General features: G+C 39.9%; 1 protein-coding gene across 4 annotated transcripts in view; it reads left to right on the top strand.

Moving 5' to 3' along the window:
- The window catches only part of CERK (ceramide kinase), a 72,867-nt gene that overhangs the window by 12,910 nt on the left and 44,271 nt on the right, over nucleotides 1-15,686 (top strand). For 2 of the 4 annotated variants that reach the window (XM_043551069.1, XM_037889084.2), the window contains exons 2-5: nucleotides 7,213-7,326; nucleotides 8,478-8,600; nucleotides 12,405-12,530; nucleotides 13,435-13,498. In XM_043551069.1, the coding sequence (XP_043407004.1) occupies nucleotides 7,213-7,326; nucleotides 8,478-8,600; nucleotides 12,405-12,530; nucleotides 13,435-13,498 (427 nt within the window). Of the gene's footprint in view, nucleotides 1-2,079; nucleotides 2,162-7,212; nucleotides 7,327-8,477; nucleotides 8,601-12,404; nucleotides 12,531-13,434; nucleotides 13,499-15,686 lie in introns of those variants that run through there. The other 2 variants (XM_043551063.1, XM_037889085.2) reach the window with 2 other exon arrangements.

A 15,686-nucleotide genomic window follows, 5' to 3' on the forward strand; every position in this document is an offset into this window, starting at 1 on the left:
TACAAGAAGGATGTGGAAAAATTGGAAAGAGTCCAGCAGAGGGCAACAAAAATGATTAGGGGACTGGAACACATGACTTATGAGGAGAGGCTGAGGGAACTGGGATTGTTTAGTCTGCGGAAGAGAAGAATGAGGGGGGATTTGATAGCTGCTTTCAACTACCTGAAAGGGAGTTCCAAAGAGGATGGATCTAGACTGTTCTCAGTGGTAGCAGATGACAGAACAAGGAGTAATGGTCTCAAGTTGCAGTGGGGGAGATTTAGGTTGGATATTAGGAAAAACTTTTTGACTAGGAGGGTGGTGAAACACTGGAATGCGTTATCTAGGGAGGTGGTGGAATCTCCTTCCTTAGAAGTTTTTAAGGTGAGGCTTGACAAAGCTCTGGCTGGGATGATTTGATTGGGGATTGGTCCTGCTTTGAGCAGGGGGTTGGACTAGATGACCTCCTGAGGTCCCTTCCAACCCTGATATTCTATGATTGACACACATTTGTTTTCATTATCTGAGTAAGATGCCACCAAGAGAAGGTTGATTTTCTTTTTTGGTGGTTCGGGTTCTGTAGTTTCCGCATCGGTTTATTGCTCTTTTAAGACTTCTAAAAGCATGCTCCACACCTCATCCCTCTCAGATTTTGGAAGCCACTTTAGATTCTTAAAACTTGGGTCGAGTGCTGTAGCTGTCTTTAGAAATCTCCCGTTGGTACCTTCTTTGCGTTTTGTCAGACCTGCAGTGATAGTGTTCTTAAAATGAACAACATGTGCTGGGTCATGAGACTGCTATAACATGCAATATATGGCAGAATGCCAGTAAAACAGAGCAGGGTACATACAATTCCCCCCTGCCCCCCCTCAAGGAGTTCGGTCACAAATTTATTTAACACATTATTTTTAGCGAGCGTTATCAGCATGGAAGCATGTCCTCTGAAATGGAGACCGAAGCATGAAGGGGCATGTGAATGTTTAGCATATCTGGCACATAAATACCTTGCAATGTCGGCTATAAAAGTGCTATGGCAAATGCCTGTTCTCACTTTCTGGTAACATTGTAAATAAGAGGGCATCATTCTCTCCTGTAGATGTAAACAAACTTGTTTGTCTTGGCGTGGCTGAACACAAAGTAGGACTGAGAGGACTCTTAGGCTCTAAAGTTTTATTTTGTTTTGTTTTTTGAGTGCAGTTGTGTAACAAAAAAACTACATTTGTAAGTTGCACTTTCATGGCAAAGAGTTTGCTACTACAGTACTTGTATGAGATGGATTGAAAAATACTATTTCTTTTGTTTGTGATTTTTACAGTGCAAATATTTGTAATAAAAAATAACACTTTGATTCAAATTATGACACAGAATACAATATATATGAAAATGTAGAAAAACATCCAAAATATTTAATAAATTTCAATTGGTATTCTACTGTTTAACAGTGCAATTAAAATTGCGAATAATTCCTATTAATTATTTTGAGTTAAGCGCGTGAGTTAACGGCGATGAATCAACAGCCCTAAAGGAAAGGTTTAAAAAAACTGGGCATGTTTAGTCTTTAGAAAAGAAAACTGAGGGGACACTTGATAAGTCTTCAAATATGTTATGGGGTGTTATAAAGAGGATGGTGATCAATTGTTTGCTATGTCCCTTTAAGCCCATTACTACAAATCCTGCCTTCATCTGCACCACAGGAGCATAAGGTTAGATATTAGAAAATGTTTCCTAATTTTCCTAATTCTAAGGGTAGTTAAGGGTAAGTATACAGACTTTCAATCACCATCATTTGAGGTTTATTAAGAACAGTTTGGACAAACACTTGTCAGGGATGTTCTGGATTTACTTGGTCCTATCTTAGCACAGGGGGCTGGGCTTGATGACTTCTTGAGGTCCCTTCCAGCCCTACATTTTTGTGTCTTTATAGTCTTTAAAATTGCACTTCTTGTGATTAGAATACCACGCTGACCTTCACTGTGCTTGCTTTTCTTGTGTGTTACAATAAAACATCGGTGTTCATTTTTAATTTACATATAAAGGAAAGAGAGAATCCTAAGTATTGTCACTTGCCAGTATCACATAAAATGTATATTAGCAAAGCAAGAAGTAGCATACTGTATGCTGAGACTTTATTTTGTTATAGATATATCCATTTCAAGAACAATCTCAACTTCAGTTACATCAGGTAATGATCCTAACATCATTCTAAAGAGCTGATGAGGAACTAAGCAGTTAGAAACACAATATTAGCCGGTGTTTGTAGCATTTTTCTGGTGCTTGTGTATTTAAATGTATATATGTCACAGTTTTCAGCCACCTATGTTCATATTCCCCCTCTGTGGCCCAGGAAGGGCTCCCACTTCAGGTTTCCAGCTCCCAGCCATCACCTCTCTTGGGAGAGACTGGTGTCTCTCTCCCTCCTTACCAGGGATTTTAAGGCAGTGTGGCTCCCTGCCTGACATTGTGATATCCCCAGCAAGCCAAACGGCCTAAGAGGCCAGTGCCTGCACTTTGCTTTCACTCCAAGGGCTCTGAGCAATGTATTGCCCCAAGTTATAAGTTACCACTGAGTTCCTTCTGAGCAAGCACATTTATTCTTAAGGTAAAAGAATTAGAGAAAACACATTTAAAGGAACCTATACACATGCTTCAGAGCTTACCAGAAGTCATCCCTCAACTCCAATTTACAGTAACTCCTCACTTAAAGTCGTCCCGGTTAACGTTGTTACGTTGCTGATCAGTTAGGGAACATGCTCGTTTAAAGTTGTGCAATGCTCCCTTATAACATTGTTTGGCAGCCGCCTGCTTTGTTCACTGCTTGCAGGAAGAGCAGCCCGTTGCAGCTAGCTGGTGGGGGCTTGAAACCAGGGTAGAGCGGCAGCCCCCCATCAGCTCCCTGCTCCCCTAAGTTCTCTGTGCGGCAGCTGCCTAGCAGGCTACCAATTGCCGGCAGTTCAGATGTCCCTCCCCCCACTGCCATGTGCTGCTCCTGCCCTCTGCCTTGGAGCTGCTCCCTGGAGCCTCCTGCTTGCTGTGCAGGGGAGGGGGGAAGAAGGGGGCTAATGTCAAGGTGTCCCCCTCCCCCCTATGCCTGCCCCCCACTTAAACCTTCTCCACATAGAGCAGGGTGGGGACACAACAGGGCTCAGAACAGAGAGAACTTGCTGGCCGCAGCTGCTGTCTCAACTTCCTCATCTATTTAAAAAGGCAATGTACTTAAAGTGATGTCAGTGTACTTAAAGGGGCAATGTGTATCTCTCTCTTCCCCCCCCCCCGCCCACACACACAGGGTGTGTGTCTCTGTCTGCCATGCTGTCTCCCCTTCCACCATTTGTGCTGCCTTGTAGAGTGTGAGGCTACATTAACAATGTGTTAACCCTTGAGGGCTCAGCTGAATGCTAGTTCATCATTTAGCAGTAAGGCATTCCCTGGGAAATATCCCACCCTCTTCCACCCTCTAACTTCACCACCTCAACCAAGCTTCACAATCATCATTGCTGTGTACAATATTAAATTGTTTGTTTAAAACTTATACTGTGTATGTGTATATGTGTGTATTATTTCAGCCAGGACAAACTCTTAGGGCTAGTCTACAGTACCGCGCTACATCGGTGCAGCTGCACCACGTCTGGTGAAGACACGCTTCGCTGACAGGAGAGTGTGTCCCGCTTACATAGCATGGGGAGGACATGCTTTAAGTCGGTGTAACTTAGGTTGGTCAGGGGGGTGATTTTTTCATACACCTGAGCAACGTAAGTTACATCGATTTAAGCGGTAGTGTAGACAGGCCCATAATGAGCTACACTGTACATATAGGGTCTGATACTGATCTCACACATAGAATCATCGAATATTAGGGTTGGAAGGGATCTCAGGATGTCATCTAGTCCAATCCCCTGCTCAAAGCAGGACCAACACCAACTAAATCATCCCATTACACCGGTGTAAATAGCAATGAACTCCACTAACACATTGCAGTATAGTGTAAAACTATTATGGAGATATATGGGGTTAGTAGATTGGGTGTGTGGATTATTTTCAAGGGGAATAATTGCTCCACAAATTCTCTGAGAGAATTGCCCTACTATTTACTTCTGTGGGTGGTTTTTTGTGGTTATGGTATTTCAGGCTGTTGCAGATAAAGCCATCCTGTTTGGGGATGATTTTAGTAGGGTGCCTTTTGTAGCTTGCTCTATGCATTTGTATTTGAGCACCTACTTGTGGAAACTACCCGCTCTATCGGGGAGGGAATAGAGTGCAGTGGACAAGGATCCTAGGCTACTGTTCATTGACCTTACATTTTCACCACAATGTTCTATTGGCAGAGTGAAGTGAGGCCTTACATTCATCTCGATGACATTTGTCCATCTGTATGTAACGTGACAACTTTTCAGAACCATGTGGGAATGTTCTCGGTATTAGTCTCACTCTTGAGCTAGTATTTGGGCTGAGATTGGAGGAGGGAGAGCTGGAAAATTTACCCCTATCATGGAGTACATTTTTCTTAACTTGCTTAAGGTTGGGGCAGTCTTCTCCTGTGAAGACAGTAGACTTGTCTGGTTTCTGTACAGTGCCTAGCACTAGTACAGTACGGCTTTGTAAGTTAGTGTAGTCATCCTAGATGGAACTGAGATTTCTCAAACCATGGTTTGAACTAGTACTCACCACTAATGAGTAAGTAGTTTCTCTGAAGAATTTGCAAGATCCTTTTCATCACTGTCATTGGTGCTGCCCAGTCGAAGTCAGATGTGAAACCCATGAATTTGTGAATTAAGGTTACTCCTGTCTGGGGAAAGCTGTAAGCAGAGACAGATCTAGCCCTCAGCTGCTGGAAACACTCTACAGCAGCGGTGGAGTCAAGGTGCTATCCTTATCCTCTTTTAAATAAAAGTTAACTTTTTAGAAAGATTAGGCAGATTAGTGCCCATCATACACTCTAGTAGGCCCCTTAAATATTATTTAACTCACCCAAAATCTTGTATAACAATATACAGGCTTGTGTAGGCTGCTTGGAAGCTTTCCCTAGTTCAGAATGTGTCTCTTGCTTCAGGGCAGGGTTAACTAGAGAGAACTATGTGACAGTTTGAGCAATTTTTGTGTCAGCTTATGAACTCCATTTTTCTTTTGAGAATGCCAGTTGTATTAGAACCTCTGTTTTGAATGTAATCTTAAGTGTAGCTTTGAGCACTCTTTGTGTACCAGGAGTTTGATTTATAGCACAGAGACTGTCTGGAAAGTTGTGATAGAGCAATTAAGGGGTTAACTAGGGAACCAGAACTCCCACAGCCAGATAGACTGTAGGGAGAATGAGTCTAAGCATCTGGAGGCTCAGGAGGACTGAGGCACTGCTTCCAGGATCTAGGTAGCATCTCACTGCCCAAGAAGGGTGTCTCACACACACAATCTGCTGCACCAGGAGAGAGTTCCTGAGACCCAGATTTAGGAACAATGATCAGTCGCTACCCAGAATCAAAGAGCTTAACTACATCTGGGATTCAGCAGTTGGAGCCCATCACAACAGAATGACATTTGTACAGAGAGTGGTACTGGTCTAGGCTGTGACAAACATTGTGTCTTTTGCACCACACTTGGTACTGGCTGCCAGTCAACTTCTGGTTGAGTCAGTGTTTCCAGTTAAATCTATATACAGGTCCTAGGGCTTGGATACCTCTCTGACCTGCCATGCTGCCTGCTTACCTTTCTCTAGAATGCTTAAACTAAACTCCCAAGATTAAGAACTAAGGGGATTGTTGGACAGAGTATTTTTAGGAGCAGGTATGTCTCTGGAATTTTCTCTTGCCAGGAATACATCTGAACCTTAGCCTGGCCACGATTCAGAAGGAATCGTGAAACTTGTCGGGCTAGCTTTCTGTCTGCTGCTGGCTCAGTTTCCTCTCATTTTTTGATTAGTGAAATTTTCTTGATGTGTCTTTAAAATGGTGTTGGTTGTGATGTAGGCTTACCTTTAATCTAAACCATGTAAAATGAGCCCGGATATTTATAAATGCTTGCAATAATATGTATTTAAAAGTTTGTATGAAATTATTGTTACCTACGGGGTTAGACAGCTTTCTTTTCTTTCTAGTGTATAGAAAATGTGTAATAAAGCAATATGCCTTCTGTTACTTCTCCTAGCAAACATGCCAATCAGTATCCTATCCAGAATCTTCGTTTATATTTTATCTAATTGGAATCTCTCATTTTAATTTTAACATGTCCAGGAGATAGCAAAATGAACAATCATTAAAAGTTTGTTTTTTGTTAATGCAACACAGAATTGCCCTTAATATTGAAGAATATCTGAGTAACTTATACAGTTCAGTAATAGAATTAAAAACAAAAACAGAGTACAAATTATATCTTTCTCCCTTTTGTTTCTTGTCCTCCTCCCCTTGACTGCTTCATGTTTAGCCAGGTCAAGGCAACTACATTTTGAAATCCCCTTAGATAAATGACAGGTTTCAGAGTAGCAGCCGTGTTAGTCTGTATTCGCAAAAAGAAAAGGAATACTTGTGGCACCACTCAAATAAATTTGTTAGTCTCTAAGGTGCCACAAGTACTCCTTTTCTTCTTACATAAAAAGTTCTATTCTTTGATTATCAAGAGAGCTGACCATTATTATACTCTTAATCATGGTTAAACTGCAGCTAGCAATATTCAATAAATTAAGTTACATTTATGCTCTAGAGTCTGTTTAGAAACAGAAATAGCTATGGTTGGCTTGCCACACACTCCTACTCTTTTTAGACTTGATAAATTTAACAATTATTTGTACAGTGAAATCTCATTTTTTTTCATGTACTTCCCACTTTTTTAATATAGTCAGGCTTCTGAAATAACAAGATCATCACGGTGTAAGGGTGATGTAGAAATTAGATACCAGTAAGCTTTTCTTCAGTACCAGGAATAGGATTGAAACAACAACAACAGTTAGAATTACAAAACACTTTATATGAAGATGTATTTGCCCTTCTGTCATGACTGGGGGAGGGTCGGGGAGAGTGATGGGCACATGGTTGGGCCAATTTTGAGTGAGTGGTGTTGTGACCCTGTATTCCTGATTTATGTCCTTGGTTGTGCATGGCTTTGTTCAAAGCTGCTTCTCTGATATTTACCTATATAGTCTTTACATTTGATATGAAATACACATTTTACACTTCTATGTTTTGAGGCTATTTTAATGTGTTTTGTATTGTTAACATTCAGTTTTCATGTATGGATGTTGTGTTTGTACAGGAAATTATTCTGTGCCCGCCTCGGAGATTATTGTTGTAGAAGAAACTGAAATTGACGAGAAGCAATGTAGTAGTGGAAAATGGCAAAAAATGGGAAAGCCGCATGCTTTCACAGGTAGGGAAACTACTCCTATTTTCAGAATGCTGTAGTAATCTGTAGATATTGTAAGGGGGACTTGAATCTAAGAGCTGTACAAAGAGTTTTTTTATAAACAGAACTATTGGTCAAGAGCCTGGCTTTTTATTATTGTTAAAGATGTTTTAATCAAATCTTTCCTTCATGGCTCATCTCCTTCTCTTTGGTCCCACAATGAAGTCATAACCCTTACTTACTACATCTCACTGTTGCGAAGTAAATATTGTGGCATCATAGATTCTGTATTACTCCACTAGAAAATCAAATAAGAGTTGCTGTCCTCACGAAAACTCCAATCATTATTAATGATCAGACTGTGTGAGAAAAGATCTTTCACACGTTTTTCGACGTGTGAAGACTCTTTTATGTAAGCACTTATGTACAATCAAGTGAGATACAATGGTACTCTAACCTGCTTAGTGATATAATGGCAATCCTCTGTACTGCTAACTGTGGAAAGGGGACTTGAATGTACTTGTCCAAGGCTTTATGGAAGGGACTAAATGTGAGAAAATAGTCTGTAATGATTTGGTGGTTCTCTTCCACCCACACACATGCTTCTCAAGAGACTGAAATTGGCTTTCAGATTCTCCCTCTTCCTTTCAGCTTCCTGCAAACTGATGTGATATTTAAAAGGGGGTACTGAGGACTGGGTGTTTTTTCTGACATGAACTTTGCAAGCTTTATATGGCATATATTTTTCAAAACAAAAGAAATTCAGGCAATATGAATGCTGCAACTCTTGTAAGCAACCATGTAATAACCTATTGTCCTTTCCTCTGGGCATGCTGAGAAGTATCTTTAAAAAATCATTCACATTTGAGCAGTTACTGTAAGCCCATCCCTGAAATGTGTCGGGGAGGAATTACTGTTTTTAAATTGTGAAAAATACTTGGAATGTTGCCCTCTTACAAACACACACACAAAGTTTTCCTATTAGAATTATGAGAAATAGAAACATTCCAGAAGGGGGTAGTAGTGTCTTTTGGTTCATTAATATGTTGTCTTTTAAATATGTTGCACAGATTTTTAAAACTAGGGCTTCAACGCACAATTAAGTATATTTCGTTGTTGCAATAAATATAGAATGCATAAATGTTTTTCTTTTTCTTTTTTTATACTATATATAGTATATTACATGAAAAGAGCACAAAAACACCGCTGGCGGTGCAGCGAAGTAACGTTTTGGTGCGTTGATGAGCAACTGTGTAACCAGTGGATACAGGCACTTAAAGAATTACTTGAGTTACAGAGTAAGTTGTTTGACTAAATTACTGAAATAAACAACATTATTTTCATGGCACCTACAGCAGTTTAGTTAAATTTCTATTAATGTGGCTAACTCAGCCCTTAAGCTCAGCTCATGCCCTCCTAAGGGAGAGCAGTTGGGGATAGGAGGTGTGCTGCATTTGAACTAGCAAGTATCTGATTCTCCACTGTCACAAGGTGCAAGGCAGCGTAGTCATTAATACCTGTGGAAAGTGAATGTCAAACCCTAACAGATCAGAATAGTAGGGTTCTTATTGATTTGTCCAAGTGTAAATGACTGTGTAAAGCACTGGAGAATGTGGGGCCTGCAGACTTTCCATAGTATTGTGACTTGAATGAATGAGAGGAGTTTTTGGATACATTCATGCTGACAAGGAATCCCGGACCACTGCATAAACATTTGTATGTTAGCCGGGGTGATGCTGCTACAGAATAGCCATTCCATCCATAGTATCTCCTGCACCTCCCGAAACTTCATTAGATTCAAAAACACACTGCTGCTTAAGCTCTTCTTACCCCCACCCCACATATCACTTGTATTGATTGAAAACCCTTTGGAGCATGGACTATGGGCTTGTCTATGCTTAAAATGCTGCAGTGGCGCAGCTTCAGTGGTTCACTAAAGATGCTTCCTATGCCAGCAGGAGGTGTTCTCCTGTTGGTGTAGCTAATCCACTTGCCCGAGAGGCGGTAGCTAGGTTGATGGGAAAATTCTCCTGTTGATCTAGAGAGGGGTTAGATCAGTTTATTGCATTGCTCAGGGGTGTGGATTTTTCACACCCCTGACCAGCGTAGCTATGCCAACTTTATTTCCTAGTGTAGACCAGATCTGTGTGTTTGTAAAGCACGTAGAATTATGGGCCTCTAACTACAAGCCCAGTATAACTATTTAGTAATAGTAAACTTCCCAGAGCCTTAAGCACTGGGAACAAACATCTGATAATAACTTTGTTAATGTTTATTCCAGTAAAACAAGTTACAGTGCTCACACCAGTGTCAGCTACTTCAGAGTGCTTGGTAGTTGCTGGCTGTATAGTTCCTGTTATACCAGTATTGCTTTGTTTTTGAAGTACTTTGTATGCATTACTTATGAAAGGAGGAGACCAAAGAGACACAATCCTCACTCAGTTTTCCTATTCTGCACCTATTGTGACTAGGCGTTTGCCTTAACTGGGAATTTGCTTGCTTTGGGTATTTGTTCAGAATCTTAATGTTGCTTAAAACTACTTTTAAAAATAAGCTAGAGGGAATTATTGTTCAATGGTTTTAATGTTATTCTGGTACTAACAGTGAGCTGTCCAGAAGCTTGATTATGTGAACCCTTTGGTTTCATTGATTTTGAGGTCAGAAGGGACCATTGGCTCATCTAGTCTGACCTCCTATAACACAGGACAGAGAATTTCACCTAGTTACCCCAGTGTTGAGCCCAATAGTTTGCTTAAGGCTTATGGGATCTCTGTGTATGTCCGCACATATGAATATGTATGATTTGATATTGTCTGGAAAATTTCCTTATTGAGTTAAGAGGTGCAACTTTCCTCTCAGGTATAACACATACTGATAAGCTCTTCAGGAAAGGGTCCATATCTTCCTCTATCTTGCCACATCTACACAGTGGTGAATGTTTGCATCTAAGACATGAAATCAGGGCCCCAATCTTGATCAGGGCCAATGGACATTGCTCTAATAAAATACTGATTTATCAGATAACGTCTCTAGCATAGTACTGAATGTAGAGAAAGGTGAACTTGCTGAATGCCCTTTTTGTGGTTGGACCAAGAGAGTGAATTATACAGTTTTAAATCTGCACTTCTGGAATAGGTGCCTGAGAGAGAAGCTAGTGTGCCTTTTCTGGGATTGAGGACAAGCACATTTGAAATCATAATTTTATCAGAGTGTCTTTGTAAAAATGACACTTTAGGTTTCCTCGTTTGTCTAAATAATTTCTGTATTAAATGTACTCAGTTTAAAAATAAAAATAAATGCTATGGTCAGCCTGCACACTGAGCCTGTGCTCTGAATGTCAAGCTGGGTGCTTTTCTTCTCATGCAATATCACCATTAATAAAAGCTCTGCTGGGCAGATTGGGCTCAAAATTATTTCTGCAGCTTTGTGTTTAGACTGTGCCTTCAGCAATGTATGTGCAACTCCAACAGTTACAATGGATTTGCTCATGTGTAAGTGTCTGAAATTTAGTAAACCATGGTGATGCAGAAAAAGGAGTATAATCCAGTTTCTTTTTTTTCTCTCTTTTTTTTTTTTTTTTTTTTTTTTTTTTTTTAGTTTTGGCTATGAATAATCACACAGGACATATCTTTGTGTAAAAAGGTGTTTGCATAAATATCTTTCTGGTACAGCCTGTAAGACTATTCTGTGATGCCGAAGAATGAATTGAACATTAGGTTTGCAGGACTGATTCCAAGGACTAGTGAATGAGTTGCAATATACAGCTAGTGCTGGAAAAAAGTCTTGTCTATGCAGTTTCCGATTTGGCTATATATGAAACCATGTTACTATAATACGGTTAGCCTTGATTCTTTGCAAAGACCTAGGTGATACATTCAGTATTTATCTTATATTCCTTTCAAAGTTGTCTTAATTCAGCCAACCTGGTGCTTTTCACCATGTTCCAGTGCAGATGATGTTTGTGATGAAGCTGGTCAAAATATAGGAATTTTCTGTGAATTTTTTTTTTTTTCAAAAATTTGTTTGTATTTTCCTCAAAGATTTAAATTTTGGAATTTTCAGTCAGTCCTGTGTTGGTTGGTTGGTTGGTTGTTGAAACATATGAAGCTGTGAAAAGCATCTCACCTTGAGTCTCAAAATTTGGGCTAACTGGCCTTAGGTTACCAACTGTTTTAGAAGGGGACAATGTGGTTGAAGGTCTGTCATGAGATCTAGATTCTATTTCCAGTTCAATCGCAGATTTCCACTTAGTTCTTGGCCAGTTTACTAATGTCTATTTTCATTAATCTTACCTTTTTAAAATAGGGATAATAATCAATAACTCCATAGAGAAATTTTGAATCTTAATTAATGTTATCAAAGCACAGATATATCCTAAGGCCCACTAGCAGTGGAAAGCATTCTCATTTAAGGTGTCTAGTTGAATAGCCCTGTTGTGATAGGTGTTTTTGGTTCCTTGACTCGACTGACTTTGGGGTCAAATTGAAGTCCTTTCAGCTAGACTTCAGACAGTAATGGTAGATATTCTTACATTATATTGAGTTCAGATCTTCAGAGCAGTTTCCCGCAGTTCAGAATATGCTTTTACAAAATATACTTACCACTTTTCTATCACATGAAGGATCATTCAATTGCCTGTTACAAAAGCTATTTTCTAGAATTCTATTCATGAAATACCTTTTTTACAGGCATATTTCTGTATTCATCTCACCCGCAGGGTGCATACAGTTACTATGCTCATTTTTTCCAAGGAGAAGATAATATGCCTCTTTCCAGTTGCCACTTTAGCTTGTATCTTATTGGTAGCTCTGATGCCATTGTCATTTCATTTAGTGGAAAGGCAAGGTGAATGCAGAACTGCCTGAAAGTAATATGAACTTTCTGTTGCTCTTTCCATATAATAAGGAACCCATTTAATCCTCACACTAAGGAGTTTTAATAAAATCTTTTATTCAAATTGCCTCTGTTCACTAACAAGATATTTTATAAGAGTATGTATTTAAATGTAATAACTTAGAATTAAAAAATACATTTATCAAAACTGGCTTGTTTTTATACTCAAGTGCCTAACAATGTGGTGTGTTTGTTTCCCCTCCCCCCAGAATCTAGACCAAAGCAACTGCTAGTGTATATTAATCCATATGGAGGAAAACGGCAAGGGAAGAGGATCTATGAACAAAAAGTGGCTCCATTGTTTAGTCTAGCTTCCATCTCTACAGATGTTATTAGTGAGTAATGTTAATATTTTACTTCAATCTCTCATTAAATATAAAATGAAATTCTTTAAAGCAACTCTTCCTTACAGCTTAAGAAAATGTCTTTTTAGAATTCTGCTTGCTGCATTAATAAGTGCATGAAATGGAACAGTAACTGATTTCTAGCTAATTTAGCTATAGCCCTGCAATTCACAAATGAGGGTGATGTAGCAATGCACCATTTTATTTCAGTACACTGGTGACCATTTTGTAGGTAGTGATGCATCCAAGCTATTTAAGCTCTTAATTTATAAAACAGATATCCTTCTTTTTCCACTTAAAATAAATAAATAAATAAAACTTGCCATTTAAAACTGCATAGGTAGTTACCCTGATGAAATAATTACTAAATGATACAGCGACTCACAGTGAAAAATACATGTATGGGACACTTACATTTACATTTAATTTTTTTGTTTTCTAAACGAAGAATTTTCCTCATATGTAGTACATGCATTTTTCAGTTGTTTCCTTGTTGTAAAATCCATTGAAATGAAACATTTTGGTAAACCGAGACATTGTAATGGTTTTGTTTTCTGCTTGTATGTAATGTAGTTGTAGCTGTGTTGATCTCAGGATGTTAGAGAGACAGGGTGGGTGAGGCAATATCTTTTATTGGACCAACTTCTGTTGGTGAAAGGTCCAATAAAAGATATTCTCTCACCCACCCTGTCTCTCTATCTTTTGTGGACCTCTCACCAACAGAAGTTGGTCCAATAAAAGATATTGCCTCACTACCTTGTCTCTTGTTTTCTGCTTGACAGCCACATTCATTTGGTTTTGTTTATGAAACTTATGAAACATTACTTGATAAGTTTATGAAACTTAGCTTAATAGGAAGGCTTGAGTGAATAAGTATGTTTGTTTTTCTCCATAGTAACTGAACATGCTAACCATGCTAAGGATAACTTATTAGAAGTTAATATCTACAAGTATGATGGGTAAGTGATTTGATTTGATTTTTCCTGGAATATGTAGCTTAATTTCTGGAGTAGAGAATATTGTAACAAGATAGTTTATGGTAATGTGATAACTTTGATGATGAGATCATTGTAATAAACAGCATTTCAAAACAGGCGTGCGTCTCCTGCACCTGAATATGGATTTATTCTCAAAGGCAAAAATGGACTGTTTCAGGGGAGTCCAGTTAACCCCCGAATTAATATTCTTCTTTGAATGGTGGTCCCTGTTGTATTCCATGGTGGGATTACGCATGTGCACCATGCACCCAGAGCCAGAGAATTTGGAAGTAGTGTCCGTTGGTCCGTGCATGTGCACTGGCTCACCTCATGCCTCCAACGTAGGTGTTAAAGGCGGGATGGACTGACTTCCTCTCCACTTCCTTCTCACAGTCGTATGGTCCAGGTTGGAATCCTTCGTGTCCACAGCCTCTCATCTTAGACTATATCTTGTCTTTGAAAATGTCGGGTCTATCCATCAGCTCCTTAGGAGTTTACTTAGCAGTGGTCAGTCCATACCATCTACCTGCTTCAGGCTACTTGATTATCGTACATCCTCTAATCAATAGGTTCTGGAAAGACTTAATAAGGACCTTTCTGCCTACTCAGAAGATTCCACCCCAATGAGACCTGAATCTTGTTCCTTTAGTACTGACAAGGCCCCACTTCGAGCCTTTAGCTACTTGTTCCATGTCCCTCCTTTCCATGAAGGTTGCCTTTCTGATAGCTGTCATGTGAGTGAGAAGGGTTGGTGAACTGGGAGCAATGAAGGCAGACCTTCCATGCACAGTGTTCCATAAACATCAGGTTTCTTTACATCTACACCCCAAATTCACCCCGAAGTAGTTTTGGAATTTCACTTTAACCAGACCATTCACCTCCCTGTTTTTATCCTAAAACTTCACACTTCTGTAGAAGAACGAAGACTCCACTTCCTTGCTGTTTGACAAGCCTTGGCCTTTTATCTGCAGAGAACAAGACCAATCAGGAAATCCCCCAGACTGTTTGTCACCGTTGCAGAGAGAGTTAGAGAGCATGCCGTGCCATCTCCACCAAGAGAATCTCCAAATAGATATCTGGCTACATTCTACTCTCCATCAACTCTTGAACCCCGGGGCCTCCCCAGGGGTAAGAGCTCATTCCACTAGAGCGCAAGCTACAACTAAAGTCTCTTCAGGACATACCCTTCCTGGACACCTGTAAAGTGGCCATGTGGAGTTCTGTTTACACGTTTGCAAGGCATTATGCCCTGATGCAAGCCTCTGCTGCTGATGCCTCCTTTGGGATGGTGGATCTCTGCTCAACCCTACTGTCCACACCGTCCTCTTCCTTAGGTAATGCTTGTCAGTCAACTACAGTGGAATACAATAGGGACCATCACTCGAAGAAGAAGCAGTTAGTTACATGTAACTGAAGATTCTTCGAGATGTATGGTCCCTAGCTGTATTCCACTACCAGCCCTCCTTCCCCTTTGCTTCGGGTCTTCTATTATTTGCGGTGTAAAAGGAAATGGAAAGGTGGTCAGTCCGCCTTGCTCTTTATCAACTCAATCGGAGGCTGAGGTGTGAGCCAGGGTGCATGTGCAGACCAACGGATGCTACTTCCAAATTCTCTGGCTCCGGACACATGGTGCACATGTGTAAATCTGCAGTGGAGTATAGATGTGTGGTTCCTATCTCGAAGAACCTCCAGTTACAGGTAAGTAACCTCCTCTTACACTTACATGAACTTTATATGCTAAGTTAGTCTATAGTTTTATGTACCAAATAAACACACTAAAACACTTAAATTAAGGCCCCAACTCAATTAGCACATGCTTAAGTTTTTTGTGAATCGGGGCCTAAAACCAGATACAGTCATAAGCACGTTTCAGCAGAGTTCAACCACCACTCAATATTACACTTCATTCCAAATTTCTGTACTTTGTTTTAAAAGCTAAAACTTTAAAAAGTCTGGCAATGAATAATTACAGGATCCAGTCACGTTTTCCCCATTGCCAAGTAATCCTTTACCAGTAGGTACACCTCACCTGATTTAGCCACCACTCCATTTTAATTTTGCTCCTGACTTGTTCTGTAGTTGGGGATTATGTTTTTGGATGTATACTGGTGACCTAAATTCCCTCTAAGCTGCACAGCCACGCAGCTGCCTATTAAGCACCACACAGGTA

Source organism: Chelonia mydas, chromosome 1 (genome assembly GCF_015237465.2).
Source record: "Chelonia mydas isolate rCheMyd1 chromosome 1, rCheMyd1.pri.v2, whole genome shotgun sequence".
In the NCBI taxonomy this organism is placed as follows: domain Eukaryota; kingdom Metazoa; phylum Chordata; order Testudines; family Cheloniidae; genus Chelonia; species Chelonia mydas.